Source organism: Eublepharis macularius, chromosome 3 (genome assembly GCF_028583425.1).
Source record: "Eublepharis macularius isolate TG4126 chromosome 3, MPM_Emac_v1.0, whole genome shotgun sequence".
Lineage (NCBI taxonomy): Eukaryota > Metazoa > Chordata > Lepidosauria > Squamata > Eublepharidae > Eublepharis > Eublepharis macularius.
Genome location: NC_072792.1, coordinates 152,359,425 through 152,378,247, shown reverse-complemented (window position 1 = coordinate 152,378,247; position 18,823 = coordinate 152,359,425). Strand labels below are relative to the sequence as shown.

Sequence of the window (18,823 nt, the reverse complement as noted above, 5' to 3'; positions counted from 1 at the left end):
GATGCAATGCAGAAAAGTCTGTAGGGGGATTCAAATTGGGTGTCCTGTCCAGTCAACATTGGCTGTTGTCTTGGTTATGATTATTTTTCTTTCTTTTGCTTTTTCATTCAAAGCGCTTAAATTAACAGAGCCCTTTGTATAGATATACATGATTGTGTTGAATGCTCCTTATAGAATAATTAGTTAAAGTGTACTACATTTTGGAACTGAATATATCATGCATATTAATAGAATATTTTTCATTGACATTTAAATATATCTTCATGAAATGCCTTGTTTTAAACCACTGAGCTACAAAGTAGGAACTGATAAGAGTTGATGCTTTTCTGAGGTGAAATCAGGAACATAGCTCTTAATGATGTTTAACTATGTAATAGTTATGTCTGAAATACCTGAGGACTCTGGCAGGTTCTTAATATAGGCAAACTTTAGTTGACCACATAGCCTGCTTTTTCATGGTGATCCAAGAAGGAGTAACAGTGTTGGGCAGCTAAGTTACTGCTTTTCTAACTCTTTGTAGAGCTACTGAAAAATGGGTGAGTGTTTTATCTGAGCTCTTAGTTTAGTTCTTTTTATCTGCGCTCCTCCTGAATCTTTGGGCTTCATAGTAGGGGTAAGACTACATTCAGATAATCCTAGTAACCCTTCTATCAAGATTAAAAAGGGTGATACAGTTTCATAATGTCTTGAGTATTCATTTTTGGGTCTACTTGCACTTGGCTACATATATGGTGTCTCGTATTGGTTTCTCTAAGTTTCTGTAGTGCAGTAGCTTTCTCCTATGTTCCCAGTTGGCGCAGGCTGCTGCAGGCAGGTTGTTGACTCGAATAGGTCATAGGGACTATATCACTCCAGTCTTAGTCTATCTACACTAGTTCCCAGTCTGTTTCCAGGTTCTAGTCTGTTTCAAGGTGCTGAAGGTGACATTTAAAGCCCTACATGACTTGGGACCAGCATACCAGAAGGGCCACCTACTCTCTTATGAAGAGTAGGTGGCCCTACTCTCTTATGACACTACGGTCATCTTCCAAGGCCCTGCTTCAAGTGTCTCACTTTCTGAAATTAGGTAGATAGCAAGCTGAGAAAAGAGCCTTCTCAATGATGGCACAAAAACTCTGGAACTCTTTCCCCAGAGAGCCCACCTGTCCCCTTCTGTTGCCATCTTCCACTAGGGGTGAAGACTTTTTGTCCACCTAGTGTTCCCTCTGATCACTCTTCCTAGCCCTGGTTTATATGCATTTTGTTGCATTGAAAGTATATTTAAGTTGGTTTTCAGGGATCATGGTTAAGATGTGTTTTATTTTAAATCTATTAGCTACCTTGGTGGCCCTAATGAGGGCAGAAAAGTGGGGTATAAATTCTGTAAATAAAAATAAATAAATATTGTTTCTTCATTGGAAACATTACATTTGAGGATTGGCACAAGAGACTCCACTAGTATTACAGTGAATGCAATTACAGCAGTATTTTGGGACTTAATTCACCATGTTTTCCCCCACAAAAATCTAAACACCAGGATAGAATAATTTAAATGATGTTTTTAATCACCAAGAAAAAGATTCAAATCTATTTTCCCATTTTAAAAATTCATTTTTTGGGGTCGGTAAGCATGCATGCTACTTGATTGCCATAACAATTAAAACATTAGATTGCAGTTAAATAGAACCTTTATACAACATAGAAGCAATACATAACACATTTGTTTATATATAACACATTTGCATCTAAGAAGAGAACTTTGGTTCTCTGATGATTATGCTACAATAAAGTTGGTTAGTCTTAAAGGTGCTACTAGACTCTTTACTATTTTGCTACTACAGATTAACATGACTAACTCCTCCGAATCTATGACATTTGTTTATATAGTCCACATGCACAGAAGAATGTCTGCTTAGAAAATCTTACAGCACTTCCATCTAAATTCTATATTTCAGAACCTGAACAAACAAGCATATGACTTGGCAAAGGCTTTGTTGAAAAGGACAGCCCAAGCTATTGAACCATACATTACTAATGTAAGTGAGGATTTACTGTGATTATGAAGAAGATGAATATGATCAATGTATATAAATTAACGTGTATTGTGTTTTATACATTTTATGTGTTTTCAATCTGCAATATAAAGTTGTAAATTTATGCATGTACAAAACTAAGGTATCCAGAACTTACTTGGACTTTTGGCGTCTTTGAACACGATCTACCCCCCCCCCCCGAGAAATGGCTGCTAATTGCATTAATTTGTGAATATATTGCTGAATTTGGGATAGGTGACATAGTTGATGTGTATACTTCCAGCAACACAAATCTCCATAAGATGGTATACTGCACTTTGAGAAGATAGTTTGCAGTAATATGCGTGCTTACTTGGGAGTAAACCTCATTGCCCTAAATGGACTTTATATCTGAATAATATAGGGTAGGGTTGACTGGATATGAGAGATTGCATTATACAACTACTGTGTTTTAAGACAGTGATACTCACCCAGTGGCTCAGGCACCACATGTAGGACTTTGAAATGCCACCTGTTGCTCTTCTGAGAACCATTCCCCAATTTTGCGCTTATTCCATGTTTCAGGAAAGTACAGGACCCTGCTTGGTGGGGCTTTAGTTGGTAGTTGATTCCCACCTTGAAACAGCCATCACCAGAGAAATGGGTAAATGTGAGCCTCCCTGCGATGCAGGCCTATGCCAGGGTAGAAATAAATGTGCCTCTTTTGGATGATGATAACTACAAATGTGGCTCTCCATGAACAGTACAATGAGTACCACTGTCTTAAGGCCAGTTCCCTCTATATATTTTCTGCACAACATTTTCTTGTGCGGATAAACACGTTACTGGGAAATGACAAACTTGATCTGTGATTATAGTGGCAGTTTTCATATAGTATTGCAACCATAGAAATCAATGCTTTCCTTCTCGTGCTATATTTTATCGGGCTGTTGTACAAGTCAAAATAAAATACCAGGTTCTTCTATATCTTGCACAAATATGGCTTCATGTGTGTTGTCACATTTCCATTAAATAAGTTCTTCATAATGTGTACTCAGGGATGCAAAGTAATTTCAGTGTAGGCCTTAAACATGTGCCTGGCAGTACATCCAGTTAAAACCAGAAAGAATTATTTCAAATACATATACTTAAAGAGTTAATATATTAGTATTTTTGTAGTAAAGGGCAGTACAATCCTGAGGCCTGCTGAGCTGGTGGCGGGTGCGTACCCGCTTAACTGTGGCACCACTCATCCAGTCCCCTAAGACTTCTGTGGGAGAGCTGTGCTGGTGGCCGAGCCCGGCACGGCACAGCCAGGAGAGAATATTCCCTAGTTGTCCTGGTAATATTGGAAGAATCCACCAATTGCAGGGCAGCTGCAGTTGACAGCACTGAGTGGCAAGGAAAGACATAGCTGGTCCATGGGCCAGGCTTGTTTGCCATTGCCAGCTGCCAGTGCTACTCCCCTGACCTGCACAGGACAGAGAGACCGCCACGATCGGGCTTGCTGCACCCCAACAGAGATGCCTACCTTGAGAGGAGCTTAGTCCTGAGGGCAGGTGTTACACTGAAGGTGTGAGACAAGGCACCCACTCACCTGCTCATCTGCCACTTCTGACAAGGGCCAAGCTTGCAGCTGAAGCTCTGCTTGCTTGCACATCCTCCTTGCTTCCACTTCGAGAAATATGCACTGCTACTTGAAAAGTAAGACCAGAAAGGCTGCGGGACTCCGCAAGGGTCGCAACCACAGCCCTTAGGATCAGCCACCCAAGTCTTGGTGATGCAGCTCCTGAAAGGCAAGCGGGGGGTGGGGGGATCAGAAACAAATGGCGAGAATGCCCATTGGAAACAATAGGAGAGGCTGGAAGGCCCATTGGATATGATGGGAGCCATGAATGCCCATTGCAGCAGCTCCAGTGAAATATATCACTGCATCGAAAAGATGGGAGGAGATTGCAGGATGGACCTCAAGAGCTGTGCTCTGGAACCTGGATGATGGCCTCAAGAGTGGAATGACAGCCTCTGGGACCAGAAAAACTGCTCCAGAGGCCATCATCCTATCCCCAGTGCAAGAGCCCTGAAGTCTATCCCTGCCTCTGCAAACAGCAAAAGGGAGAGCAGACTGGGGAGGAGCTCCAGAGATCTCAGGGCGTTGGTCCCCATCACCCCCACATCCTGGCATTAACCTTGCCCCCCCTCCCCGCATGTAGTTGTCTGCCTGGCTAATCAGATGCTAGCAGCACTGTTGGAGAATAAGAGGCCTCCGTGGAGCCTCCCCACCCCCCAGACACACACAGGCAACACTCCCAAGTCCCACCCTGTTGCCTGCAATGAATTTGAGGGGGTGGGAAGCTGGGTGGAGCTATAGTCTCCATGGTGGACACCTCTTTTTGGCAGCAGACCAAAAAAAGGCACAGAGGCACCTGAAGCTTCTTTGGGGCCACCCCATCGGTACCAGCCCAGAGTCAGATACCATTAGCTGGGATATGTGAAAGAGCAGCGCTGCAGGGAAGCGGCGGGGGTGGCTTCTGTCATGAACAGGCAAGCAAACAGACAGAGAAAGAGTTGTTGTTCGACATAGACTTTATTGAACAGCCAAAAGTGAAGAGGATGTCTGGACGTGTATGGCCTGCTTCCGTTGCCTGAGTAGGGAGCTGTGCCTGTTAGTGCAACAGTCAGGGCCAGAAGAGCCATTCCTCATGCTATTTGGGAGTGGGGTTGACTTGTGGGTTGCCTGGAGAACCACTTCTAGAGCTGTATCGAGTAGCAGTTGAGAAGGATTACTGGGGGCTGGAACAGCCATGCTCCTCAGCCTCCCTGACAGGTTGCAACCTACTTGAAAGAGAAACAGATGTGCGGCAACAGGCCTGGCCTTGCCCAAGCCAAAGCCACATCTGCTGGGGGCAGCGGCAGCTCCATCATCATAGATGCTGCCGGCAACCAGATGATGGCCACCCCTCTGTGGGAAGGTGCTCATCATTTGCATCTGGCTGTTCTGCTCCCATGGCTGTTTGCAGTTCTGATCCTATGAGGGATACAATCAAGGGGTCATGCACCTGCCATCATAGGGGGTTTATGAGAGCAAGCGCCCTGTCACCACAGCCCACAGCTGTGCCCTCTCCTCTGCCTGAGGGGGTCTGACCAGAGCCCTGACATGGGCTGCTGGAACCCTGCCTGAAACAGCTGTGTTGAGCACAGCCTCCTGGGTGACTCCCTCTGTGGCAGTGATGGGCTATGCCAGTTTACAGGGTGAGAGGGGAGGGGAGGTCAGTGTGAACAGATAAGCCAGGGCAGCCTCATGCTTCAAGTCCCCATGGCAGGAGGCTCTCGGATAGAACCTCTGGCTGCCTCCCTACTTACCTGGGGTTATGGACTCCCCGGCTGGAGATTATATAGCGTGCCTGGGGAGCTGATTAGTTGCGGATTAGGGGGCTTGGCCACTGCAAGGGCATGAGCGGATTGGACCCCATAGTAGTTGGCATCCTAAGCTCCACTGGGCTGCTTGGGCAGGGCTAAGCATGGGGGGAGCAGTCGACTTTTTACTCACAATGGGCACCTATGGACTGTGCCATCATTTTTCAAAGCATAACTTTATGCTGCTGCTGGGGATATTCTTGAGCCTGAAACGGCTTGGGGAGCCAAATTGCACCCCGCCTCCTGGCACACCCCCTGGTATGCTGGCATAGGGAATTCACAGCTGGGGGCCAGTGGAGGGCTCAGGCAGAGTGGTGCCAACCCACTGCACGTGGGGGGGGGGTTACCCTGGCGTAAATCCGTGATACACTGGTGCAACTCTTGATCAGCTTCCAGAACACCCCCCCCCCCCCAGGATTGCACTGTCAGTTATGTTACTAAACGTACAGTGCAGTCCTGTAGAGAGTTACTTCAATTGAGAGTTACTTCAGTCCTCTCCATAAGAGTGCACTGATAATGTAGTAGGACTTTTGAAAGAACTCTGAGTTAATAGACCTTTCTAGGGTAAAAAGTGACAATCCACTAGAGTTGCTGAGTTGCTTTAGATGAAATAGCAATTTGTTTAAATGGGTTTCTCAAATGGTTTCAATAATTTTCTTATAGTGAGCAACAGAATTAGAATAGTTTTGAGGAGTGCAAGTTTTAGCTTTGCTTTGGATGACATTTTAATAGAGTCTCATCCTGTATTTTTACCCAGGAAAATTAAGAAGATTGCTAGGAAAGATTGCAAGAATTGGTTTGGATTCTGCTGTTGATACGTTTTATTCTATTTTACAGTTCTTTAATCAAGTGCTTATGCTAGGAAAAACATCTATCAGTGATCTCTCGGAGCATGTTTTTGACTTGATTCTGGAGCTATATAATATTGACAGTCATCTGTTACTCTCAGTGTTGCCACAGCTTGAATTCAAGCTTAAGGTAAGTTTTTAGATTCAGGGTACTATACTCAGATTAGTATGAGGGCCAGATTTAGCCCCCAGAATTTATTATTGATTGTTCAGCATGTTTACAGGCCAAATTTTCAAAATAAAATAAACAGTGAAAACATAAACTGTCAATAAGAGCAAGTAATAAAATTGTTGATTAAATCTCCATAAGGGAATATAAAACAGTAAATGCTAAACTGGTGAGCTTAACCTCCCACCTCAAAAAAATCTACAGCCCAGCACTTTGCAAACTGATGTATCTATTTGCAAAAAATTCCAAGGTTGCTTTTTTGCAACCTGGGATAACAGTGGGAACTAAAGAGAAAAATAGAAATGAAGCAAGGAGCTCTGGTGTGGACACAAGCGTAATGTTGAAACTGTGGCATGCAGTAACAGACACCACCAAGCCATTTTCTTTACCTTATTAATAGCATCAAATATCGCTGTAAAAATACTGTATTGTGTGTCATATGATTAGGGATCACTTTGAGGGCCATATCAATCATCAAAGGCCTGAAACCTCTTGGGCCTTATGTTTGGCAGCCCTCCTTTTGATAGAACAGAGTAATTTGACATCATTCTCATAGGTTAGAGATGTCACTGGATTGGATCCCAGCGAACCTTTGTACATGGAGAAGTCAGTTTGCTTCTGCAGGGCATCTGTGATTTCATTGGATGCTCTCTTAAAGCAGCGGCTTCCCACACTATGTCCCATGTCATTCCCAAGACTTTCATACCCTCAGAAGGAGGCTTTCAGAAGGTACAGGGGCTTCAGAAGGAAAGGAGAAGATTCTTTCTAAAATCAGAGGTGCCGTACCAGCCGTACCAACATTCATAATTTAAGTGTAAATCATTTTTAACTCAGTATCATGAGATTTAGCTTCCTGTATTGTCAGTATTTATTCACATTTAGCAGGCAGCCTCTTCATGTATGAACCAACTAAGAACAAAACAATGGTATTATACTGTGAACAAATTCTGGCATATGGGGAACCGAGGCAGAAATAGAGTCCCATTTCTAAAACTGAAATAATGTTAACTTCTAATAACAATAAATAGAGAAGTCTGGACAATTATGAAAATATGAAAAAATGCAGGATACCAGATGAGTTTAGACGCAGTAGCAGTTTTTACACAGATGAGAGACCGAGGACTGTGTGTCACTTTTGAAAATTTGAAAATATTTATTATTTAGCTAGGAACGGAACATGGAATATCCTGATGTACTTTAGTTATTCTGCTAGAAGCAGGAGTATTCTCATGTACTGTACTTACTCTTCTAGTTCAGAGAAGATTTATGTAACATATTCTAATTTTAGTTTTTTCTGGGAAGAACCAGTTAAAATGACAAATAAGTTACCATCATGTCCAAACCTGTTTTTGTCATCCTTCCCTGCAAAATTATCTATGTGCTATATATTGTATTAGTATTAAGCCAAAATCTTGACCCTTATTGTTTCTCTTCCACTTCGTAGCCTAAACACAGTATTATATTAGGTTGGATTCTGTTCTTTCATGCACAGAACAGAGCCAGTTTGTAGAAGAGATCTTTACCATTTCCTCCTTCCTAGTGCTCCCCTTTCAGCCTCTGAAAAGCTGCTTCTTAGAAACTGGGGATCCTCAGGAATAATGAGGGATTGATGAAAAAATGGCAAAACAGCATAAATTGCACATGCATAAGATTTTGCTCCATTTACAGAACTTGGTTTGCTTTGCAAGAGTTGTGTGATGGATTTCTGGTATTTTTCCCTTCTTGCTATAGCCCCTGTGCTGCGTTTCGCATCCCACACTGTACCTGAGAAGCCCGTTGTCCTCAAGAACACTTTTCTTAGCTAGTGCTGGAGGTTGCACAGGGAAAGAAAAGATGACATCCTTTTTCCAAAGTTGCCCCTTTTGTAGATGAATATTCTGAACCTTTAATTATATACGTCTATTTTATTATAGGGAAAGTCTCATTACATTCTTTATGAGCTGAGTTTGTTGTTTGCTCATGCCTATCGCCCATGAGTATTATGGATACCCTTTGGAATTGTAGCCCGCTGTACATATTAACTTTGGAGGCATTTTTTTTTATTTTGAAGCGTTTGTGTTAAAATTGTTTTATTCTGTTAAATTTATTTTTAAAACGTTCATTTTCCAGAGCAACGACAATGATGAACGACTGCAAGTTGTAAAGCTACTAGCAAAAATGTTTGGAGCAAAGGATTCAGAATTAGCATCTCAAAACAAACCACTTTGGCAGTGCTACTTGGGAAGGTATGTACTGTTTTAGTTCCCTTCCTGCAGTGTTTGACATTCTGTAGTAATACGAATTTTAGAAAATTTCCCCTTAAGGACAAGTATGAACAAAGCTCTTATAGGGAATGCTGTTATACTGTTTTCTCTGATGCAATTGAAACTTGTGCCTATTTTGTTCCATTGAGGGTATAATTACAAGCCATTTTATGGTTTAAATTATGCTAAGCTTTAGGATGCAGCATTTACTGTGCCTGATGTAATATTATTTGAATCTAATAACACCCACACAGAGAATGCAATGGTGTATCCAATTATTACATTAGATTTTATTAATATTTAACAGTATTGAATCTTTCAAAAATACAGAAATGAAAAACTCATAGACCTTGTGTGACAGAACAGCCCTTCTGACCTATCAGGAGTCTTGCCTCTGAGGTGTCTGGGGAACAGGGCGATTCCACAAGACCTTGAGTTTGATTTAAAATATATGTGTTAGTGTAAACATTTGCTTGAAAAGGGCAGACCAAAGTATATTGCTGAATGGTAAAGCAATGGAATTGCTGTAAAGCAGAAGGTCCCTGGTTCAGTCTCCAGCAACTTCAGTTAAAAGGATCAGGCAGTAGGTGATGTACAAGATCTCTACCTGAGAACCCAGAGACCTGCCAGTCTGAGTAGGCAACATGGACTTTGATGGACCAATGGTCTGATTCACCGTTGGGTAGCTTCGTGTGTTCACTTGGCCAACATACTGGTGTTACTTTGGATCCATTGCCTAAATAAATCTAGGGCTGAAGGTTTTTTTTATTTCTGTATATAAATTACTAATACTTTAATAGCAAAGTAAAATTTTACAGTTAGATTTAAATTTATACGTATATTACTGCATATAAGCAGCATAAAAGTTCATATTTTCCCCTAAGACAAGAAAATTAAAAATGTTATATATTTCATATGCATAGTACACTGCACTATGCACTACTGAGGTTCAAAGTAAAAATAAAACTGAGCACGCCCAAATCATTGGATGTACTTAAAGTAAATCTTCAAATCCTGGCCTATGTGACAATAGTTTTTTTCAGTACATGGATTATAATTGCATTTAAAAACAAAATAATGAATTCTACCAACTCTTAAGTGAGAAACTGAAATTAAGATAACTTGAGTGTTGTGTAAATGTGGTATGATTTGTTTTAAAAACAGGTTTAATGACATTCATGTCCCCATTCGTCTTGAATGTGTGAAATTTGCTAGTCACTGCCTTATGAATCATCCAGATCTAGCAAAAGATTTAACAGGTAATGGTAAATCTGATCTGTGTAAGAAGAAAAATCCTTCACATTTCTTATATTCTCTTAGTTGTAACAGAATCAGTTTTGTGGGCTGCAAAAAGTTGCAAGGTGTTTTCAAATTGTTGGTATTTACAAGTTTGAGATTGCACCATGTTTTCATCACCATGAGTTCATCACTTGGCTACCCTACCATGTATAGAAGACAGATAAGTCAAAGGAAGTGAATTCTTACTAACAGAAGAACAGTGCAGTTTTGTCACAGGTGTTACTTTAAATGGGGGGGTCTCCTTGGGAATTGGGGGAATTAGCATACAAGGAGATGCAGCGAGAGGGGATAACTAGCAGAATATCCACCTATGTATACCAGGATCGTTTCCTTAGCGTACGCTCTAATAAACAAGCAGGTGTTCAACAGGAATGGTTTTTATTAAAGGAGCAGTAAAAAACAGTTGCTCACAAAATACATACAACACACACAAGACTAACTAGGAAATCAGTGAAGAAGAGTGAGTGAGATTTGGGGGAGACCGATATTTATCAGTCCTGGAAGAAAAGAAAGTCCGTGGAATGGCCAGCGTCTCATGGAAGAGGAAGGCTCAGACGTAGTCTGAGGGTGCATGGATGGGTCCAGAAAATGGACTGATCACATGGCAGGGCAGTCCAATTATGCTGCGGAACATATCCTGGGGTAGGATTGTGTCTTCTGCCCCACCCCCAGTAGCTTAATGGCTGCCTCTATAAAATAGGAAAGGCTTGATTATGCCTTCCTGGGTGTTACTAAAGGTAAGAAAAGTGATTGAAGATCCACAGTTGTTGGATAAGAAGGGCCGTCAGATCTCTGAGTAGCCTTGATTAAGGAGGAGGAAGGGGGAATATCGGAAGGGTGTGGATGAGATTAACTCAGGAACTCGTGGAAGACCTCTTTTGTTTTACTTAAGTGCTTCTTCGGGGCATGGGGCAGCTAGTCAGTCTTGTCTATGATTCACATTCAGTCATTGTTCCAACTCCATTTTGTTTGGCCAGGCAGCTTGTCTTGTGCTCAGGGTACATGAAGAGAAGAGCTTTGTAGTGTTGCCATGTTCATAATCTCCCCTTCTGGTGTGAGGGAGGGTTTGACTGCTAACACAGGTACTAGTCAAAATTACATTTAGTGATTGGTACACAATCAGTGGCTTTCACTCATGAAAACAGTTGATGTAAAGGGCGGGGGGCTTGTCTGACAGCAGTTGTGGATCTACACACCTGCTAAACGGATTTTTTTCCTTCTGCACAGTACACAGTTTTCCTAGTACACAGAAACACAACAATTCTAAGTGCAGTAATACGTTACTGCCACTAAATCCCCCCTTCCTTTGATTTACAGCACCTGTGATTATGCCAAATAGCCACTTGCTCTTAGGCACTGTAGACAGTCTGTTGGAGAAAACACATGGAATCTGTCATGCACAATTGCCTCAATGTGTGATGGAAATATTTTAACAATGCATGTTATAATAACTAACATTAAAATAAAGTTTTGTTGTTCAAGCCTCTTATTCTCTAGGACCAATGTGCTAACAGTAATCTACATCAGTTTTTTACCGATATTCTATTTAACTATACTTCCATCCTTCCGAGGTTGGTAAAATGAGTACCCAGTTTCCTGGGGGTGGAGTGTAGATGACTGAGGAAGGCAATGGCAAACCACCCCATAAAAAGTCTGCCAAGAAAACATTGTGATGCAACGTCCCCCCCATGGGTCAGTAATGACCCAGTAATGACTTGGTGCCTTAACCTGTATCTACCGTTCACTTAAACTATCTTCTCTGTGTAGAATATCTTAAAGTGAGGTCTCATGACCCTGAAGAAGCCATTAGGCATGATGTTATTGTATCAATAGTTACCGCTGCTAAGAAGGACCTTCTGCTTGTCAATGATCATCTGCTTAACTTTGTGAGAGAAAGAACACTTGACAAACGGGTAAGTCATTGTGCCAGTTACAAAGAATGGGCACTTTATTTGGTTTTATTAGACTGAAAACCTCTCTGCTGTTAAAATCTCTCACAGAACTGTCCAACTTCATATTCACATACTGTGTTGGTTTCTGCTATATATGCACATCTTTTGCATTTCTTAAAATATGGGACTGCATAATTTTGAAATACAATAAATTTCTACTTTATGCAAACCCATTTAAAATGTAGTGAAAAAACTATGTGCATGACATTTTTAACCATTTTTAGCCTATTTACAAATTCTATACATAAGTGTTTTCTGTGATTCAGTTACAGACTCACTTCAGATGCATCGTCAGACCAAGGTTTAGCTCTACACAAGCAAATCTTGGGTTTCTATGGTTTAACCTTTTGTCATTGCATGCTGTGTTTATGTCCAGCTGGGTTTTCAATACAGCACTGGTATAGATTCAGACACTAAGAAGGCAAATTTTCAGTGGTCATTCAGAATATCTCCAAATGAGAGTATCGAATTTTGATTATTTGGATCTCATGGTGGTTGACCACCAGAATAGATTAGAGGTCCTGTTGAGTATTGCCTACTCTCTGCCTGGGCTGGTAGATGCAGCATGCTTGGGTGCTGAGGACTCTTCAACTTTTGGCCCTCTCAAATTATAATAATACTAAGATCATGTTGGCTTGCATCGTACCACTCAGTAAAGGAGACTTCTTCCAGCTTAAATATCTGCTTCCTTCATTTGGAAGAGCCACTTAAAAATTGGAGGAAGGCCTTAAACTTTACTGAGAAGAGTGATAGAATGCAGGCCTCTGATTGGAGCAGTTCAGAATTTCATGGCTGTCCTGGGACTTACCCAGAAAATTGTCATCTACCAGACATATAGGAGGACACACTCTCAATTCAGAGTTAACCAAACAGGTGAGTACTGATGTGTGAGTGAAAGGGTCTGCAAGGTTCTTCTGGACTCATCATTGCCTGTTGAGTTTACTACTTGTAGTTTTGAATCTATACAAGGCTGGGCAAGAAATTTGGTTGGTTGATGCTTGAAGACGAATGACTTAGAATAGATTTCTGAGGGAGTTTCTGGCTAATAAATCTGGTCAACACTTTTGATAATTACTAGAATACAGAGGTGGCCTGATGTGGACTCTTCTAAATGTTATATTACCTTCTGACTAAAACCATATTGGCTCTTTGGTATACTAGGCTGTTGGGGTGCAATGAGATGGCTGCAACAGTGACCTAGAATGCAAACTGAGGAAAACAGAGAACTAATCTGAGTTAATTTGAGGGGCTGTTTTGTGCCAGTGAAGGTGTTGAATAAAAGCTGAAGCTCTGCTGCCATTGCTTCTGCTTATGCCATTCACTGAAACTTTAGCAACTTTGTGGGACTGTTTTTGAAAGATCAAAAACTTAACATCTTGTCCAGAATGCTCATTCAGGAATTGCCAAAAGGCATGTATCTTCCTTGTGTTCAGAGACCTCTGCTGTTTTTCCACTTATTTCTTGGTACAGTATTGCTGTGTTTAACCTATAAATCATTAAAAGGTCTGGAACCAGGGCCTCTGAAGGAGAGCCTTCTCGCTTTTGAATTTATACATCTCTTGAGATATTAATAAGAGGCCCTTTGCTGGATTCTTGAACCTTCTTCTGAAGTTAAGCCATTGGACATAGATTGTTCAGTTTATGGACTATTCAAGAGATGTTATATTTATTTATTTAGTACATTTTTATCCTACTTGTCCTCCAGTGAGTTCAGAGCAACTTAAACAACTTTTCCTTCCTCCATTTGATCTTCATAACAATTCTCGAAAGTAGGCTAGAATGAAAGACAGTGACTGGCCCAAGGTCCCCCAGTGAGCTTCTTGACTGATTGGGGATTTGAACCTGGGTTTCCTCAGTCCTCAGCATGGGGGTGTGCTCTTTCTGTCTCTAATGTGAGTGGGGGAGAGGTGGTCTTTAATGGGTTCTTCTCAGTTACTACATTATGGCTTTGGTTGTGTTTTGCAGCTCCTGTTTTTAACTATTTAATGGTTAGTTTGTAGTCTTGTATTGATTATGCACTTATGAACTTTTCAAAAATGTTTTGAATGCTGTTTTCCGGCAAAAATCATATAAATAAATATATATGCAGGAAACTAACCGTGTGTGTGTGTGTGTGTGTGTGTTACTGAACAAACTATTATTTCAGAATTTGAATGGAGCAAGGCTCCACATTTCTAACAATAGATGATGTGACGTAACCTCACTCACTCCTCCGCTGTGAGGCAGATTTCCCCTCTAAAACAGTCAGGGTTACTTGCTGTGGCTGGGCAGCCTCTGGAAGCTTGTCTCTGGGTATAATTTTAAGTTCCTTTTGTCCCACACTTTAAAACACACATATATATATATATATTTGGCTTATATCCCAGCCCAAACATTTGATAGGAGAGAAGCAAGAGCCCATGTCTTCTTTAAATGAAATGGTACTAGAAGCGGAATAAAGTTAAAAAAAGGAAATAGCAGGTTTATTAAACAGGCAGAGTGGGTATATAGATAGGCAGGGAAAGAAAAGCTGAGATAAATTTTGAATGTAGGACAGAATATTTCACAAGCATTAGTCACAATATTCTTCTTAAAGCTTAGTTTCAGTAAGATCAAGATGGGTAGCCATGTTAGTTTGTCTGTAGCAGTAGAAAAGAGCAAGAATCCAGTAGCACCTATAAGACTAACAAACTTTGTGGTAGGGTATGAGCTTTCGTGAGCCACAGCTCACTTCTTACAGATCTTAAAAGTGAGAGGTTGGAAGTTTTAGACTTAGGTTACTTTAACAAGGTTTTTTCATAGATTTCATTTTACAGCTTAGGTGTTCTGACTTCAATACAGCACTCTTCCCTTTACACCAGACCTAGGGTCCTCCTCAGAGCCAAAACCCCCTTTTAGACACTGGACAGGAATTATTCTTCTCCAAAAGACATAACCCTGATCACTTGGCTGAAGGGAGTCTCCTTTCACTACCCACTTCCTCTGCCAACAAGTCACCCTTGTTCTAACTTGTCTGTGTAAATTAGTGCTGGCTTTCACAGTTTAGTTCCTTAACTTAAATTTTCCAGAAACCTAAAGCTGTCCCAGTTAGGGCAAACTTTCCTTTTTTCCCCTCTCACACAGTGTATTACTAGTCTGGCCCTCCTTGTCAGACTCCAAACCTTCAACTCCTTCAACAGTTCTGTCAGCACCAATTGTTACCTTCTCAGTGGTCAATCATAGAGAAGTGGGAGCAGCCTGTCAATCATTCTCCCCCCAGGCAGTATTTTAACCCTTTCTCTTCCACTCTCTGAGTGCTGCACTTAGTAAACCTTTCATTTAAAAGTCCATTTTGTCACAGATGACAAGCCAGGTACACAGTTTTAATATATAATATTTTTTTTAATGTTGTTAACTGCCTTGGGCCTCGTTTGAGGGAGAGGTGGTATAAAAATCAAATAAATAAATAAAATACTAAATCAGATTTTAATCGAACTGTGATTTGTAAAATGCTTTTTATCTTGATGCCTCCATGCAGCCTTAGATTTCATCTGTATTTGTAGTAATTCAAGGGCACTCAGGGGATAGTGTCATGGCATAGGTTGAAGGATGAGCCACTTAGTTTGGAGGAAGGGTTGGACGAAAGCTGTAAACTTTGCTTAGTAGTGTTGGAGCCAGACCAACATGCCATTTTTAAAAATAGTACATCATTTTAATTGCCATCTGAACAAGAGAGCCAGTTTGGTGTAATGGTTAAGAGCAGTAGGACTCAAAACTGGAGAACCGGGTTTGATTCTCTACTCTTCCACTTGAAGCCAGCTGGGTGACCTTGGCCCCACCCACCTCACAGGGTTGATAATTTTGAGGATAATAATAACATACTTTGTAAACCACTCTGAGTTGGCGTTAAGTTGTCCTGAAGGGCAGTATATAAATCTACTACTACTACTACTACTACTACTACTACTACTATTATTATTATTATTATTATTATTCACCACTCCTCTGCTTGAAGTCAGCTGGGAGACCTTGGGTCAGACACAGCTTCTCAGAGCTCTCTCAGGCACACCCACCTCACAGGATTGTCCTGAGGATAATAATAACACACTTTGTAAACTGCTGTGAGTGGGTATTAAGTTGTCCTGAAGGGCAGTATATGAACTGAATGCTGTTGTTGTTATTAAGTTATACACTTGTAAATTAAATCTGTGGTCCATTTTGCTAAAAAAAAAAAAAAGATTTGCAGCCCTATACTTGATCTTGGCACAATCTGTAGCAAAAAATATAGATGGTAATCTTTATCAAATAATTTTTTACCATGTCCTGATTTATTTATTTTTTTGCAAAATACTTATGTGGCTATCTTTAAAAGGTAGACGTACTGTTACATTCTCTGAAGAAGTCTTTCATTCGTTTTATTTATTTATTTACTTCATTTATACCCTCCCTTCCCAATAGGGACCCAAAGTGACTTGTGTTATCCTCTTCTTCATTTTTATCCTTAACAATAGCCCTGTCGTGTAGGCTAAATTGAGAGGGTGTGACTGGCCCCGGTCACCCAGCAAGCTTTCATGGCAGAGTGGGTATTTGAACCTGGGTCTCCTAGAGCATAGTCCTGCTCTTTAACCACTACACAATGCTGCTTTTTTAAGTATTATGGTAGTAACTGGGGAGTGTGTGTGCTTTTACCCATTTAATAATAATGCTATGTGTATTTTGAAAATTATGTACAAATAGATTTTAAAATAAACATATAATTTAGACTTAAGACTAGTCCTTAGCTTTCTGGTTTTTTGTTTTTAGTGGCGAGTGAGAAAAGAAGCTATGATGGGACTTGCACAGATATACAAAAAATATTCTTTGCAGTCAGAAGCTGGAAAAGAAGCTGCAAAACAGATTGCTTGGATAAAAGACAAACTGCTACATATATATTATCAAAATAGTATTGATGATCGGTAAGTTAATGAAAAGTGGTGATTTTGTTTTTTTTATTTAAGAAAATACTTGCTTTCCTGTTGTGCGTGATCTAGTGATCATTAACAACGAAGGGAAGAATAGCTTGACTCCATCTGCCCAGGAGAATGCCTCTCTTGAGTAGCACTAAATGTAAGCTGCTCAACCAACTGTTGAAACTCAAGAAAGTACTTGAATTTTTGGTTAGTTATAATCATATCCCTATTCTGAACCTAAACTTTTCAATCACATAAATACTTTAAAGAAGCCACTATGTGTGCATTGCTATATAACAGTTTGTTGTAAGACATGGGAGATTTAAAGTAATGGAAACGATATAGTTAAGTATTAATTTAGAGAGTTATAATGGATATGCTATTTTGAAATTTCATGCCTTAATTACTTGTTTTATTATTGATTTAATAGACTTATTTTGACCGTTGGGGAGAAAATCGGCTCATCTATGGAATGAGCAACTAATCTTTCTGTTTTATAAAAACTGAAGGTTACCAATGATCTCTTTTTTCAGACTGCTAGTCGAACGCATCTTTGCTCAGTACATGGTCCCGCACAATTTGGAAACAAATGAAAGAATGAAATGCTTATACTACCTTTATGCAACTCTGGATTCAAATGCTGTTAAGTAAGTTTCATATGATAAATAATAAAGTTCTCATTTTTGTGGCATCAATGTGGTTGGTAATTTTAATTACAGCAAATTTATTCTTGGATGATGTGCATCTTGATATTCCTGTGTGCAGATCCATATTGGAGTTTTATCAGCTCTGCTGTAGCTGGCTTAACTTCGTGAAAACACTTCATTTCTGGTTTTCCTTTTATACAGTAATACTTCATGTGTCATGTACTGCTTAGTTTATGCAACTCTGGATTCATGAACTGCTTAGTTCCTACCGGAGTATAACATTTCCCGATTAAATGGCAACTGGCTCCTTTGGTAGTTTTCTGTATGGAATACCTCACTTAAATACACTGACAAGAGCCCTAAGCCATAAGAGAAAAAAGCATGAAAAGCTGGAACTCTTTGGCACATCAAAGTCTACAAACAGCACTTTGAGAAGATGATGCAGAACTGCAGCTTTAAAAGTTATTGTGGTATATATAGTATCTTAAAAAATGTGTCAGAATGGTTTCCTGAGCTTAATTCCAGAGGGTTAGCTCTGTAAGCCTGCTGCAGTCATAACAACAAAGTATTATAGCCCATTAAAAACCAGAAAATGTATTGTGGCATAAGATTGTGAACCAGAATCCTCTTTGCTAGATGCATATAATTGTATAGTTGGTTTGCAGAAGTATATGTACACAAACATACAGACAAGAGGAGGATGGGAATAAGGGGAGGAATTTTTCCAGAAGGCTCAGTATTCCAAGATGGAAGTGTGTTATTTTACATTGCAAAGGACAGATGAAAACAAGATTCAATCAAGAGTTCATAATCCAGTCATAGTGGTTGTGGACCGTCCCACCTGTTTTTGAATCGATTAATGGATGGATTAATCTAATGAATGAAATAATTAGTGCAAATAGCAGATGTCAGGCTATGGTTTGAAGGCATTTGATGTGCCAGTTACTTGAAGCTAAGCTGGTCTGGGTCTGGTCAGTGTCTTGTTGGAAACTTCTGGGAAACTCCTTTGAGTTCTGTAATGGAAGAAAGGTAGAATGCACATTCAATTAAACTAACAGAGAAGGAACAATTACTTCCTGTGGTGAGTTTGCTGCTTCCATTCTATTCTGCCCACGTCTTCAGAGGGTCACATGTACATAGTGGCAGTTTTCCCCTGAAATGTCCCCTTCAGAGCTTTTCTGTTGGAGTATTGCAGCCATTTTTGGTTGTTGTTAAATATTCAGGGTGATTGAACTGCTTCACTGTAGGTTTCTGAGTAATTCCATTTCTAATATCTGATTTATGCCCGTTTGTTCTGTTGTACACAGACAGTCCAGTCTTTTTTTGGACAATGTTAATGCCAGAAAAGCACTG

The 18,823-nt window shown here is 40.4% G+C and overlaps 1 protein-coding gene across 2 annotated transcripts in view; it reads left to right on the top strand.

The window, feature by feature from the left end:
- PDS5B (PDS5 cohesin associated factor B) overlaps positions 1-18,823 on the top strand; it is a 103,063-nt gene that overhangs the window by 45,764 nt on the left and 38,476 nt on the right. For both annotated transcript variants that reach the window (XM_054973960.1, XM_054973959.1), the window contains exons 7-13: positions 1,935-2,015; positions 6,243-6,383; positions 8,532-8,647; positions 9,830-9,924; positions 11,732-11,877; positions 16,678-16,829; positions 17,357-17,470. In XM_054973960.1, coding sequence (XP_054829935.1) covers positions 1,935-2,015; positions 6,243-6,383; positions 8,532-8,647; positions 9,830-9,924; positions 11,732-11,877; positions 16,678-16,829; positions 17,357-17,470 — 845 coding nt within the window. The remainder of the gene's footprint in view (positions 1-1,934; positions 2,016-6,242; positions 6,384-8,531; positions 8,648-9,829; positions 9,925-11,731; positions 11,878-16,677; positions 16,830-17,356; positions 17,471-18,823) is intronic.